Genomic DNA, 14,989 nt, shown 5'->3' on the forward strand with positions numbered 1-14,989 from the left:
CCTGGGTCCCTGCAGGTGGCCACCTGGCATTGCCCTGCTGTGTGCCATGTCCCCCGGTGCCTAAAAGAGAAAAAACAAATTTTACCAAAGCAAACCCCATCCAAGGGTCTTCCTTCTAACATTTTAATAGAGATAACATTTCAAATTGCAAATAACAGAACTTCTAGTTAGAAGTTGGGAAAAAAATCTGAAAGTTTGTGAAAGTTGAAAAAGCAAGGACCAAGTAAGGTTATGCAGAAGGCAAATTGCAGCCATTCACATGGAGGTAAAACTTCAGATACTGAAAAATATGGCAAGTAAGCTCTAACAAACGGAACAAATAGGCAGGTTAGCACTGAGGGAAATGGGAAGAACAAAGAGATTTGTGCAAATACAGCCTGCGGGTTGGGACTGTGGATGTCGGCGGCATCACTCTGGGTATGACGAGTACCGTGGCCTAGCGCAGTCTGAGGACGAGGAGGCTCTAGCAGCTTGTCTGGCTCAGGGGATGGTGGCCTGAAGGCTGGGTTGACCAGGAGACATGGAGACCCTGAGACCAGGAGATGCAGGCACCCTGAACGTATGAAGAAAAACGGAAGACACCACCAGGAAAAAGGAATTGTCCTCGTGATGGGGAAGCTTGAAATCTTCTGCCGCTCTCATTCAGCAGCTGGAGGAGCAAGAGGAAACTGAAAAGACCCAGGATGCGCACGTCATCAATACCACTGGCTTTTCCAATGGCGGAAATGAAAGCCTGTGAATAAGGACCTCCCTGGTGGTCCAGTGGCTAAGACTCTGCGCTCCCAACGCAGGGGGGCCTGGGTTCAGTCCCTTGTCACATGCCACAACTAAGAGTTCACGTGGTGCCACTCTAAGATCCTGCATGCTGCAAGGAAGATCAGAGATCCCTCGTGCCCGCAACTAAGACCCGGCACAGCCACATAAAGAAGTATTTAAAATAAATAAATAAAGCCTACAGTTAAAGAACACCATGTTACAACAAATTAGGTGCAGAGGCAAACGGGAAGGGTTATAGCAACTATGTCCAAAGGTGACAGTAAAAATAAGGGTGTACCAAAAACCCTCAGTATTAATAATGATAATATTTAGACAGTGTTTTAAATCTATAGAAAAGACTTCCACAGACATCCTCATGTAACCTCACAGCGGCTCACCAGGGTACAGATGTTATTGTAGTCCCTGTTTTACAGGAACTAGGGGCTCAGGGGCATTCAGAGACTTGATCTCTAGGTCACATGAGGAAAAAGGGGGAGATGAAGCCTCAACCCCGAATCTTTGGGCTCCAAGTGTGCCTTCCCCACCGTACATGGTCATAGGAGTCTCTGTGTCAAAGCCAGATTTTGTTACAAAAGCCTGTTGAGTGTCATCCTCAGGGTTTTTGTTTTTGTTTTTTTTTTAATCATATCCAGTGTATTCTCAGGGAACATAACACCAGTCCTCCTTACTAAGTAGGAAATGTCCATGCTTAAAACAGATCAGATAACCCAAAATAAGGTAAAATTTACCAGATTCCTACCAGAAGCAACAGTGGAAATAATCTACCTTCTGATTTTTGTAAATCTACGTTTTATTCTAGAGATCAAAAGTGCATATATTAATGAAATTTCAAAACCTGAAAGTATATATTTTTATATGTGGGACAAAGAAACTTAAGCTACTTAAATCATGCATAACAATATATCCTACCATGCAAGAGCTGGAAAGATGGATATAAATACTGTTATTTTAATTTCAGACAGGTGAGGTCAAAACAATTCTCTGAGAGTCTAGAGTAAAGAAGAAAAAGAAATAGTTTACATCATATCTCTCATTGAATATATGAGCCTAAAGTGAATTTTAAACCTCTTTCCTGCTAAATTTAATGGTGAAAAACTCTTAAAAAGCTAATAGTGTTCTCATTTTCTTTTGGCTTTCTTGCAAACTATTGTCAACAATTATACTTTTTTTTAAACTACACTTTCTAATCAGCACTTTGTATCTAAAGGGAAACTGGGTATTTTTCACACAGTAGACACACCTCATTAAAAAAACTGTGATACTCTTTTTCACCTTTCTTTAGAACAGTATTTCTAATAGAATTTTTTAAGGTACTTTTGGAATTCTCAAGGTTTTGTAATGTGTAGCTGAATCAAAATTTTAGAGCTGGAAAACGGCAGAGACAGTTGAGTCAAGTCCTGTCATTTTACGGTGAATGTGTGGGGTCAGGGAGGAGAAGGGGCTCCACACCATCACCCTGCCCATTAGGGGCAGTGCGGTCACCAGAACCTCAGCCCGACTGCTAGCCCAAGGCTCTAGAATCCTATTCTCCCTCCATGTTTTCTTTTGGGGGGGGGGGCTGTACTGGGTCTTCGTTGCAGTGTGTGGGCTCTCCAGTTGTGGAGCTCAGTTTACCCCTCGGCATGTGGGATCTCAGTTCCCCAAGCAGGGATCAATCCTGTGCCCCCTTCATTGGAAGGTGGATTCTTAACCACAAGACCAGCTGGGAAGTCCCTCCTGCTACATTTCTAATAGGCCACTGACCCTTTTTGTTGTTGTTGTTATTGCTGTACCTGGCCATTTTGATCTGAAAAAGATATCCATGAATTATCTCCTTTGCCCCTTTCCTCTTTTCACCCTCAAATTAAATCCTTATGAAGAGACTTAGTAGACTTAGCCCCACATCTGTGACAGCACCATCTCTCTCGACCAGTTATCAGTTGTCTTGGACCACATCTAGAGGGGCCTCAGTGGACAGTATTCCCAGGCTGGGAAAAATAGGGCTCAGGTTTTGGGCAGCCAGAGAAATTCCGCTGTTGGAGGAACTACCGTTGGGCTGTTTGTTGTGTTTTTGTGTGTTTCTCTCAAGGATACTGAGCTGACCAGGCCCTCTCTCTCTCTCTTTTTTTTTTTTTTTGGTCATCAAAACAAGTAGCTCCTCTCAGACACCTTAATACATAATTAGGTGTGTCTGTTTACACTTGGGAGACAGCGGGCTTCGTGTCCTAAAGAAATACAAGGAGTCTGGGAGCAGCCACAAACAGATGTTGAAATTGTCCATTTGTGGCGAGTTTATTACTATAGCACCAGGAGTAAACATTGAGGATGAAGCCCCTCTGCAGGGGTGGGTGTGTGTGTTGAGAGGGTAATGTTATCGAGCAGAGGAGAAAGTGAAAGAAGGTCCTTTTTTTATTTTCGATTTGCTCTAGTATTTGTTTATCTCCTACAACAAGGAAAATTTCACTATTTGGCTTTGGCTGTTTGAAGGCTTTTGCCAAATGCTTGACAATCTGTAAGTTTTGATTTGTGTCAAAAAACCCACTTTGAGAACAAGGTTCTATGTAACTAAGATGTGTTTGTTTTTGTTTAAATCATTCAGAAGAGAAATCATCTCTTGTCTATTGTGAAAAGAGAGGTTTCAATCAAAGGAAAATTCTCCATATTCTAAAATATACAAACAGTTCTTTGAAATGGATGCCAAATCAAACTCTGAAAGGGACATTTCTCTTGCAGAAGTTTTGAGTTAATTCCGTGTGCAGGGCTTGAGTGGGAAAACTCAGACTGTCAGGGGAACCAGTTACTGCAACACTGTGTGTGGACTCGGAAGTTACATAAGGAGCATTGTATCAAGACAGTAGGAAGACTCTTGTACATGGTTTTAGGCTAAATCCTAGCAACAAAGAAGAAGTTCTTTTCAAAGTGAGTCAGGTTTTCAGTTAAATAAAAGGTAGTAGTTTGGTTCCTGATATTGGTTCCTCCAATGGGGGAAGGCATGTCGGTCATCACGTTTTAAACAAATGTCAACCAAAATGATCCCTGTTGTTAAAGAAACACCATCTTTCTGCCTGTCAGGACTTCTCTTAGGATAAAAAGTAGTAGATGGTAGTGAGACAAGTCTAGTGGGGAAAAGGGACACAAATTAGGAAACCTGACAGTTTCACTCTGGCTCTGCCACTAACTGGCTGCATCCATGAGTCATTGCCTTTTTCCCTCGGCTAAGTTTCCTTATCCATTGGTACCTGTCATTTGGGCTTAAACCAGATGTTTGTAAAAACAGTGACAACCTGAAAAGCAACGTATACATTTGAGGCATGCTTTTTAAATACAGTTGTTACTTTTGAGACAGGAGAGTTGGCCTGGGACTGAAAAAGACAGAATAGTTCTTAGGATAAGGGAGCAAATCCAGGGGACAGGTTAGAACAAGAGATGCACCCCAAAACTGGTGGGCAAAGCAGAGTTGTGAATCTAGAACTGACCTGAGCCCTTTAGGTGCAGGTAAACCATAGGTGTGGTAGGTCAGGAAAAGCAGGTGGCTGAAGATGGACCGGCAGAAATCAGAAGGCACAGGCAAACTACAGTTAGAGACAAGGACTTAGGACAAACTTGGCATCACCATCTCTTTTTCCTCACACACAATGCTTTTAAAAACTTGCCGAATGTCACTCTGAGAGGATCTACAGTGCATTTGCAGATACTTGCAGATAGGCAGGACAGAGTTGTCATTCTCAAGGAATTTACACGCTGGTACAGTGGTGAGGTGACTGTAGGTCCTCTGCACGTGCATGCCTGCTTGGAAGAGAAAGACAGATGAAGAACGGGGGGGTGGGGGGGGGAGTGCCGAGGAGGGAGGGGCCCCTCTGGGCTAAAGCAAGGACATGAGAAGACTCTTGGACGCCGAGGGGGATTGTGAGGTAGATTTTGCAGGCTGCTTAGAATCTTGAGGAATTGAGGTAGAGTGAGCATGGGAACTCTGAGGCCTGAGAGAAGAATGTAAAACCAGCGCCTGATAGAGGGAAGATAGAAGAGAGTGGACAGGACAGAACACGGACAGGGGTCCAGTCTGACTGGATCGTAGAGTTCCCGAAGAAGGACAGTGAGACGAGACTGGAAAGGTAAGTTGGAACAGGACGGTTACTCCGGCAAGTGTTTGCTGTGTGCCTAATGGAGAGATCTAGACGTGTACACAAACCGGAGGAAAAAGCGTGACATGAAGTCACAGAAAGCGTAGGCAGTCACCAACAAGGAAAGCCTGCAGAGCCAGAAAGTCGGAGGAGACAAGGCTTCAGGAACCCAGATGAGCCATCTGGGCAGCAGATACAACACACACACAAGAGGCTCTTGATTCTAGGGCAACCTTCTGGTCACAGCCAGGAAGCCTCCTACAGGGTCTTCCTTGGACCGGAACCCATCCCAGGGTCTGGGCAGAGGGGGCGGGTCAGTGGATGCATCTGAGTGGAGAGGGAGCGAGGGCAGGGGTAAGGCTGGGTCCCGGCAGGATACAGCCTGAGGCTGAAGCCTGTGGTTTTGATGTCAGATTAACGTGGGTCGTGTGAGGCCTGGGAGAGCCGGTGGAACTGACTTAGAGACTGAACCAGGGGACTTTGGTCATCTGGTTCGAGTTCCAGGTCTTGGGGCATCAGGTGGTTTGAGTCACAGGCGTTAAGGTTCAAGATGGCTTTGGGGCTGTTGGACCACACCAGAGCACTAAGCCCTTTGAAGGGAATTTTATTTGAAGGAAAACTGTGCCCCGAGCTTGTCACGTTTTAAAGGATGCTCCCTCCGAGGCGGCTGCTGCCTGGAGACTTCCTGGGTCAGCGCTTCAGTCAGTCACAGGGAGCTGATGCCGGATTTAGACGGGCAGATCTATTCTGACTTTAAGGGGAGAATCAGCCGGATCTGAAAACACAGTCTGTGCATTTAGGGGATGGTGGAATGTGGTCGCTATGGTGATTATTTGCTCTCCTAGCCTCCTTTTCCCACTGCAAGAGGCATGTTTATTTTTACAGAAGAGTTTGGTTGGGCCTGGCGCTGGGTGTGTGGAGTTTAATCGGGAGTTTCCAGGATTCCGATTCTCAACTCACGTTTTTCCTAGCTTGGACCCCAGTTTTTACATTTTCCTTCTTCTCTGGCTCTTCTAATTCAAATACTTCCGTACGAAGGGATACCCTTGTGAGATGGAGATGTTTACCACTTGCTGTGTACTTTTGCCAGTTCTCACTTACAAGAGTCTTATCCAGGGAGAGAACCTGAGGAATATAAAGTGTGACCTGCTTACGATCACTCAGAACATCAGTGGTAAAGACCGTGTGGGAATTCAGAGTCTGAGTGGAGCCCTCAAGATAGGGATGAGGAACCAGTCTCCCAGTTCCACATCCCATCTCTGCCTCCACCCCCAGGACTGGCTGGTAGTTGACCAGAACCCTTTTCATCATTGCCCTACAGGTAGGCATGGCCACCAATATGTTAGAACTCTCATAAAAATGACACTGAATCTCTGCACAGTGGAAGGGACTGTGGCAGCGGAGCCCCCCAGGTCTGGGGCCAGTTTCTGGGCCACCATTTACTGGTCTGCAACCTTGAGGAAATCTTTGAGCTTCAGTCTGTCATCCATAACGTGGGATCAGTGACACTGTCTCCCTTCCAGGGCTGGGTTGAGGATTTAATGCTCTAATGTGAATAGACGTCTTTCACGGATGCTCTGCAGGTGGGATCCTCAAATCTCTTCCCCATTAGTAAAATCTGTGACACCACGAGATGCTGGGACTACAGAACCACCTGGATGATCCCTATGGTTGGAGCAAAGGCTGGGCTATTAAGCACCAGTCCATGCTGGTCCCCAGCCCATCTTCACGGCATTCCTAAACAACATACCATGCTTGAAAGATTCTCCCATTGAAGCACCTCAAAAGGCAGAGGGAACTCTGGACTTCCTCCCCCACACTCTGCTCCCCCATCTGCTGACATAACCCCAAACCACCCAGCTCCTGCCTGGAAAGCATTTTCATGTCTCATGTGAATTTTCCTCCATGATATACCTACTTTGGCTTTAATATAAAAATAATGTCTTAATTTACTAATATCAGTAATATGTCCTTAAAAAAAAAAAAACTCCCCCATGTGTTCCCTTCTTTATTTCATGCCCTTCTATCAGCTAGGCTTGGGTGTCTAATATATAACATCTCAGCCAGTTCATAAATTCCTGCTTTTAATATAGTCCTGAGTTACCACTAGCACAGGCCACAGGAAAATACCAGCCTGTCCCTTCTAAATTCAGGTTTTTTGGAAAGATTAACATACGAACAATTTATCATTTAGTTGCAATTTTTAAAATAATCCTAATTGGCCACATATGTTATCAAATCAGATCGGGTCTTCCTAGCCTCTGCCTCTGTCCACATGGCCCCACCCCACACATGCGCACGCGCACTCCAGTTGCCAGGATGTCACAAAATTAATTATCACCCTAGGCAGATACCGTCACAGGAAAGCCGCCCCCTGATCGAAGATAAGATTGCTGATACCGAAGCTGTTATTTTTAGGAGGGAAAGGCTATTGCTTTCCAACCTCCTTCCCTCTTTTTCCTAGTCCCTCCTCTCTTAATTGTGGCTCTATGTTTTGGTAGCCATAAGTCATTAGCGGTTTTTAATTTCTCTGAAACTGAAATAAGGTCTGAAAGGGTGGATTTGTCCCTTTTTTCCTCCTTTTTTTCCCTTCTTTTTTTTTTCTGGCTAATCGGAGGAACGCAACCACATCTGAAGCCACTTGGCTCATTATGAATTTCATGGAAACTGATTCTCTGAAAGTGTTTCCATATGTGTGTTCCCAATATATCCCATCCTCTCTAAATGGGAGCACAGACGTGTGCATGGGCTGGAAATGGCTTCAGGATGTGACAGAGCAATCATATGACCGCCGCAGCACCGTGGGTGGCCCCTTCTGAAAGACACGGTGTCCTGGGTGCTGGCCTCCTTCCTGCCGCGGATCTGGTTTCAAAGACTATCCACCCTTCCTAGCCTTTAAAAAGTTCTTCATCAAGGCCTAGCGAGAAGAGCCCTCTCGTGTTTTTTTTTTAACTCCGTCTCTCTCCCCCTACCACCCCATCTTTCGGTTTCCTCCCCCTCTTACCCTCCCTCCCTGCGCAGGCACGAACATACACACACTGCGCATCTAACCGCCTCCCTCCTCCCCCTCACCAAGAGGAAATGTATTATTCCAACAATATCCTCAAAATTTGGGTGGGTTAAAGGGATGGTTGAAGTTTCTGAAAATTGCCAGGTTGTACTTTTTTTTTTCTCCCCCTTTTTCTCTTTCCTTCAACGTAGCATACTTTCTTAGCCTTGGGATCCACTTGGTCTCAGAATTTGTGAGCGTGCAGTGGAAAAGTACAATTCATTACAACACGGAAAATAAATATTTATACTGGATAGTCGAGGCACTTTTCCTCTCTTTTGCAAAACTATGGAGCTTGCTGTTCTGACCTTTCATTATCTCCAAAAATTCAATTTCAGATTCTCATTTTTCTGCTTTCTTTCCAATCAGCCTGATCCATCACATTTCTTCCACGTGGGGTATAGTTTTCTTACTGATTTAATGAAATTAAAAGTAAAACTAATTGAGTGATCAATGCTTGATCATTTTAGTGTGAGGGAATCAATTCAGGGAAAGTAAGAAAGTCGATGTAAAATCTCTTAAAGCCTCAGTGTGGAAAATGCAAAGTAATCTTCTGGATAGAGATGAAAGTTGATTTTTAGATAATGTTTATACAGCATTTCTGCTTCTGTCATGTTATCTGCTTGGGACTATGCTAGTAGTTCATTCACTTAGCAGATTTTTTGGAAGTACCCATCTTTTCTCAGCACCATACTGAGGAAATAGGGAGGATCTCAAAGGAGGATACATGGTTCTTCTTCATTTGCTCTCCCTTTAGTTGGAAAATGAAAATACTTCTCTAAATAATAAATACTTCTAAATACTCTAAACACTAAATATTCTAAGTACTTCTTTAAAATACCTTAGTTAGAAAATGAAAATTCTTCTCTAAAACCAGTGACAATACTTTTATACCACAGAGTGGTAAAATTTCCATATGTAAATGTCCTGGATGTATAGGGTAAAGGAAAGATGATAAGGATTTGTATACCTGAAAGTCCTTGAGTGGTGGTGAGCTTTGAAGGCCCTGCTTACAGTACCCAGGTCTGGCAGACAGCAGAGGCAGCTGTAAGTCTGAGCATGTGCAGAGCTGCAGTGAGGATCCTGAGTAAATGTCCTACCACAAACAGGAAGGTTCATCCTGAGCAGCAGTGAGACGTGACCTTGGAAGGGTAGAACAGGAAGCTCTGACGATGCCAATAGCTTTCCTGTTATCTTTTATGTCCACTTTGCAGAGCTGTTCAGTCACACCTGGTAAAGGGTAGCCGTGACCTGTGCTGGGTCAGGGTGATAACCCTCTGGTTTTTCAAGGCCTTGCATCTCTGTGGCCTGAAAAGGTGGAAGATTTTCCCGTTCTGTGTGTGTTTTCAGAGAACTCAGATCTAAGGAAACTCAAGGCCGACGCTCTGCATTTTCCTGTTGCATGCGCTGTCAGGGCAGCCAAGGGGGAGATGTTCATGCGGGCCCGGGACAGGAGAACTGCTTTTTCATCTCAGGGTCATGAAGATCCACCTGTCTCCAGGCTGCCACTTCTTCATCTATAAAGGCCATCCTCAGCTCTGGGTGACGCTGACATACTGGCTCTATCTACTGACTAGAAATTCAAATAGGATGTGAGCTTTACTACTACCCACTCCAAATAAATGACACAACCTTAGTGGCAGCAGTTACCCTGGGGTCCTAGGGACAGGAGTGTGCTCACTCACTGTGCATTTGTAGCCTGGCCCTCTTTCTCCTTTCTCTCTTCTCCCCCTGACTCCCCAGTGCAGACTTAACATAGATACGGGCTCTCAGGGTACTGGAAACGGCATGGTGGCATCTGTTCACTAGTGGCAACTACCATTGGTGGACCCCTGTCTGAAACGTGAAGTCAAATGATGTAATGATGTTTGGGGAGAGCTTTGAACACCCTTTAAAGAGAGTTTTATGAGATTTCATAAGTTTGGAATCTTATTTTAGTTACATTTAGGTCTGATGCCACCATTACTTAATGCTTATTATAATATCTGTTTTCTTAATGCATCAAAAATATACAGCTGTTGTGCAGAGTTCTTGAATCCCTAGCCTGTTTGACTTGTTCATTGATTTATTCATCCATTCATATGCTTACGTTAAAAAAATTTAAGCTCATACCCTGTAGACTGTTCTGAGGGATATGAGAGGAAAATAAATCATAATCCTTACCATCCAAAGTTTACTTTGTAGTTGGAGAGCACAGGCTAAGAAACAGCTAATAATTTAGTAAAGCAGTGGCTGAGGGCCCAAAAGAGTGATATGGAAAATAAATGCTATTAGAACAGGAGTGAAATAGGAAATTATATAATAGAGCAGTTGGGAAGGCAGCAGCCAAAATGTAGAAGGGGAAAAAGATGTTTAGAGGAGAGAGGCACTGCTTCTTATTCCAATAGAGACGATGCTGCAAGGGGGTTAATGAAAAGTGTTATTGTTTAGTTGCTCAGTCATGTCCAACTCTTTGTGACCCCGTGAACTGTAGCCCACCAGGCTCCTCTGTCCTTGGGTTTTCCCAGGTAAGAATACTGGAGTGGGTTGCCATTTCCTTCTCCAGGGGATCTTCTCAACCCAGGGATCAAACCCATGCATCTCCTTCATTGGCAGGTAGATTCTTTACCAGTAAGCCATCAGGGAAGCCATTAATCAAAAGTACCTGGATGTTAGTCGAGATTTGGTGAAGTGATAACTCCTACCATTTAAAAGGCTTTCACAAAGCTCTGAGGTTAATACCTTATTGCCGAGAAGTCTGATGGCTTTTCATACTGTATGTATCTGCCCTTGCATTAAAAAAGGACAGAGAAGTCTGCATTTGCCAACCTATGTTCCACCTGGACTCAAGGTCTATGTTCCTTTCCTGTGTTCTGACCTGCCCTCTGTGGTTGGGATGTGTAAATTCCACTCCCGAGCGGAGATGGTCCCTGGATGTGATGTTTCCTAGCTGACAGCCCTGAATGGCAAGTACCCCAGTCAAATATTCTTTTCAAGTTCTTCAGTTCAGTTCAGTCGCTCAGACGTGTCCGGTTCTTTGCAACCCCATGAATCGCAGCACGCCAGGCCTCCCTGTCCATCACCAGCTCCTGGAGTTTACCCAAACTCATGTCCATCGAGTCGGTGATGCCATCCAGCCATCTCATCCTCTGTCGTCCCCTTCTCCTCCTGCCCCCAATCCTTCCCAGCATCAGGGTCTTTTCCAATGAGTCAACTCTTCGCATGAGGTGGCCAAAATATTGGAGTTTCAGCTTCAACATCAGTCCTTCCAATCTTATCTCCTTCTTTTTAGCGCTGTCTTGGCCCATCTTCAACCAACCAAGCCATAATGGTTTGAGTGTCTACTGAATGAGAAGATGCATGTAAAAGTACTAGGGAAAGAAAGATCAAGAAACATCAAGCATGGTTGTTATTAAACCCCAAAGGGGAAGATGAACGAGTATTAGACAGATCAGTGTTGCTGTAGCTCCCTCTAGTTAGGAGTCCAGCACAAGTCTAGATAACTAGCATTAGACAGCAGCATGTGGAAGGCGCTGAGTGGAGGTTTGCAGGCCACAGGAAGCAGAGATCAGAGTTTCTCTTTTATTCTCCCTTATCTTGGTTTCACTCCTTCCCCACCGCACTTTCCACTTGCTCAGAAGACCCAAGAGACCTGGTTGGGTAAAAGGAAGCTATTTCCTTTTCCCCCATAGACTTTGGAGGGGAGGGGCAAGAAATTTTTACTTTAAAAAAAATTGTTTTCACAATGATTAGACTTTGCATTCACTGAAGAATAATCAGTGCTTCCTTTTCTTTCTCCTTTTGGCTGCGCTGGGTCTTCGTTGGGGTGCCTGGGCTTTCTCTGGTCTAGCGTGAGAGCTTAGTTGCCCCAGACCATGAGGGATCTTAGTTCCCCAACCAGTGGATTCTTAACCACTGCACCACCAGGGGATTCCCAAGAAATTTTTACTTTTAACTTCGATTTTATTTTTATTGGAGCTTCATGGGCATTTTATCAATATATTCTTCCCCAGGTATATTAGATTGTGAAAAACTGCGGCTGCTGTTTCAACGAGCAAGTTTCCTACAGCTCTCTTTCTCATAAGGACAGAAATCTGCAGCTCTCTGACTTTGGCAGGGGGTGCAAAGGGTCATTCTGGAATGAAATGCATCTGTAGGGAACCAGCAGGTCCTAAGGGAATCAAGCCCTTGACCTTGGTCTCACTCAGGTTATGCCATGAATAACTGAATTAATTGTTCACTGTTGAGCAAATTAGGTCAGCAAGTGCTGAAAGAGTTTTTAAATAGTCTCCCAAGGACAGTAACTCTCTTTGGGGGCAACACGGGGCACCAGAAGAACCTGCTTAAATATTTTTAAGCAAATTTATTTCAGCATATAGAACTTTTAAGGCAGCAGATGTATATATATATATCTGTGATTCTGTCAACCAAATTCCTTAAGCGTGACTAAGATTGAAGAGAGGTTAGAAGTCTGAGAGGTCTTGTCTAACCGTGGTTCTGCCTCTCTGGAGCTGGGTGATTTTGTAGCGTAAGTGGTTCCCCTTCTCTGTTTAGCTTCCCTATTTGTCAGTGGGTTAGATTAGGATTACCTAGACAGTAAAAGAGGGGTTTGGATGTTTGTCACCAGAATACCCCAAACCAGCAGAGGAGGATAAATGGGGACCTTAGGGAACTTTGGGGGCATAGTCTAAAGCCCCCCAAGGGCAAAATTTTGTTGAAATCTGTTTTCATTTGTCTGAAAATTCATCTAAGTGTTCTAAAGCATTACAAATGGAAAATTTTGTTGAAATAATTCTTTCGTTTGCCTGAAAATTCACCCAAGTGTTGCGTGCTAGTCCATATCATATTCGTGTTTACTGTACAGCATCCGCTTGTCTCCAAACTGAGTAAAGCCAGCCTATCGGAAAGATGTACCATGTTTATCTTGGGCTTCAAGTAACTCCTGGCAGTACTGGCTTTATTTAATCTGTAGGTTGTGATCTGGAGTTTTAAACCGGCTCTGGGGCGCTCTCAGGCTACAAGGCAGATCATTGGGGCAGTTACTGAGCTTTGGCTTTATGTTTCTAAAATTAGATTGAGGTAAGAGAACTCTCCAGGCATTCATCCTCATCCTTTTAATAAATAGATATTACAGTTTCTTTAGTTGATGTCATATCTAGGTCTGTAGATGGTTTGTAGTTGTATGTATTGTGGTTGGTGATGTGGGTATGAATAGTTTAGGACACAAAGATCAAAACGACCTGAGAAGATGGTCTAAAAGAAAAACTGAGTTCTTGTGCAGAAAGAGATTAGAAGTGTAGAAAGAAAATTTAGTTATATCATTTGTTTCTGTAATAATTATTATAAAAAATAATTGAAAGTTAGGAAGGAGTTTAAGTTCTTTCTTTTTAAGTTGAGGATTCTTTCAATCGCTCCACCACTGATTATTATATAAGCGATCTCACGTGAAACTGCAACAAGTTGTTAAAATTTCTTCCTGCAGAACGCATTGCAGTGTGACACAAAATGACTAAGCAAGTTCTAGAGAATCATCTTTTTTGTAAGTTATAAAAATGGCCATATAATCCCTTTAAAGTCCACATCAGCTCTCCTTGCTCAGAAGGAGTTAAATCCTCAAGACCTGACAGTCTTAAGTGACTGGAAGCCATTGGTGAAAATTCTATAAACCTAGCGGAAATCTGTTGCATTGTTTTCTATAAACCACAGCCAGAGCTCATTAATTGAAAAATGAATGTCAATTTGCATTAGCCGGCATCTCTAAACCCAAAAGGTACAGTGATCCCGGCATGTGATGGATAATAAAAACATCAGCCAAACGTATCAGGTAAAATCGAGAAGTTGGGGGTAGGGGGCAGAGAGATAAATTCAAAGCCACATTGGAGTTTACTGGCAGGGTCCCACATAAAGGGTTTTAATAGGGCTTCTGCATTAAACTAAGGGAAACCACATGGAATTTTAATTATAAGGACAGGATATTTTAAGTATAAGTACTCATGAGAAGCATTTTTTACATCGATGAGCCTATCTGTGTGAGCTCTGTGCTTCTGTGGAGCAAACGCTGCTGTTTTAAGTGTGACTTCTTTCCTTTTGAAATTGCTCACATTATTCTGGTTTCTCTCACATGAGCTGAGTGTTGAACTTAATGCGTACAGAAGTGGCCTGCCTACACCTATTAACTCTGCCGACTCAAGTTCACCTAGATGCCCTGTGATGAAAATGGGGCTGGCCGAGAACATCTGTGGTCTTCATGCCGGGCCTGTATCGTGTCAGGCACTACAGAAGCCCGGGGCAGGGAGATGGCAGATCTCATCTGCACTCCCGTGGGCAAATCTGTCCACGTCCCTCCTTGCACCTTTTCACACTTGAACTTGTCAGCATTTCGTACTTGGGAGGGGTTAGGGAGAGGCCAGTGGAGGATGGAAGAATTTATCAAAAGCAGAGAACAACTGCCCAGACTGTGCGAGTTTTGGTTTGTCATCTTGAAAGTGTTTGCTTCCGGTATTAGAAGCTAGCTGCTCACCAGCTTTTCCCCCTCTGCTTATGGGGCCTGTGGATTCCGGGAAGGTTTACTGTGAGGGGTGGGAACTTCCCAGCCTCCCCTCCCCCTCCCCCGAGGCAGTAGCTTCTCCTGCTGTTCTGGGATTCACGGTGATAGAACGGTAGAACCAGAAGGGAACTTAGAGCTCATCCCCTCATTTTACAGATGATGACACTGCCACCTCTGACTTCTGCCTCTGGCCTTCCACTCTCAGTAAGAAGAGCCAGGCAGGTGAGACTTTTCACAATTGCTGGGTTGGGCTGGGTGGGGTTGTCTGACTGAGACTGCCCGATGAGTGAGAAACACTTTTGTTAACGACATATTGCTTTGAAGTAGTCACTTCTAGTTATCAATACCCACCAAGGCACTTAACCCAAGCATTTTACCAAGAACACAAGGCAGTGTGCATTTTAACAGAAATGAACAACTCTCGATCAGCACCTTGAAAGAAGAGGATTGGGATGATTCCTTTAGGATCCGAGAATGGGGGCTAAATAAAAAGGAAGCTGAAGAAGTACCTGCTCACTAAGGCCTTCAAGAATTACC

The 14,989-nt window shown here is 44.1% G+C and overlaps 1 protein-coding gene across 4 annotated transcripts in view; it reads left to right on the forward strand.

The window, feature by feature from the left end:
- Window positions 1–14,989, forward strand: part of RUNX2 (RUNX family transcription factor 2) — a 231,232-nt gene that overhangs the window by 210,512 nt on the left and 5,731 nt on the right. For 3 of the 4 annotated variants that reach the window (XM_081519008.1, XM_081519006.1, XM_081519007.1), the window contains one exon: window positions 14,609–14,674. The exons of the other annotated variant lie outside the window; for it this stretch is intronic. In XM_081519008.1, coding sequence (XP_081375134.1) covers window positions 14,609–14,674 — 66 coding nt within the window. The remainder of the gene's footprint in view (window positions 1–14,608; window positions 14,675–14,989) is intronic. 4 annotated transcript variants of the gene reach the window in all.

This window comes from Giraffa tippelskirchi, chromosome 8 (genome assembly GCF_054371585.1).
Source record: "Giraffa tippelskirchi isolate mGirTip1 chromosome 8, T2T-mGirTip1v1.2.pri, whole genome shotgun sequence".
Classification (NCBI taxonomy): Eukaryota; Metazoa; Chordata; class Mammalia; order Artiodactyla; family Giraffidae; genus Giraffa; species Giraffa tippelskirchi.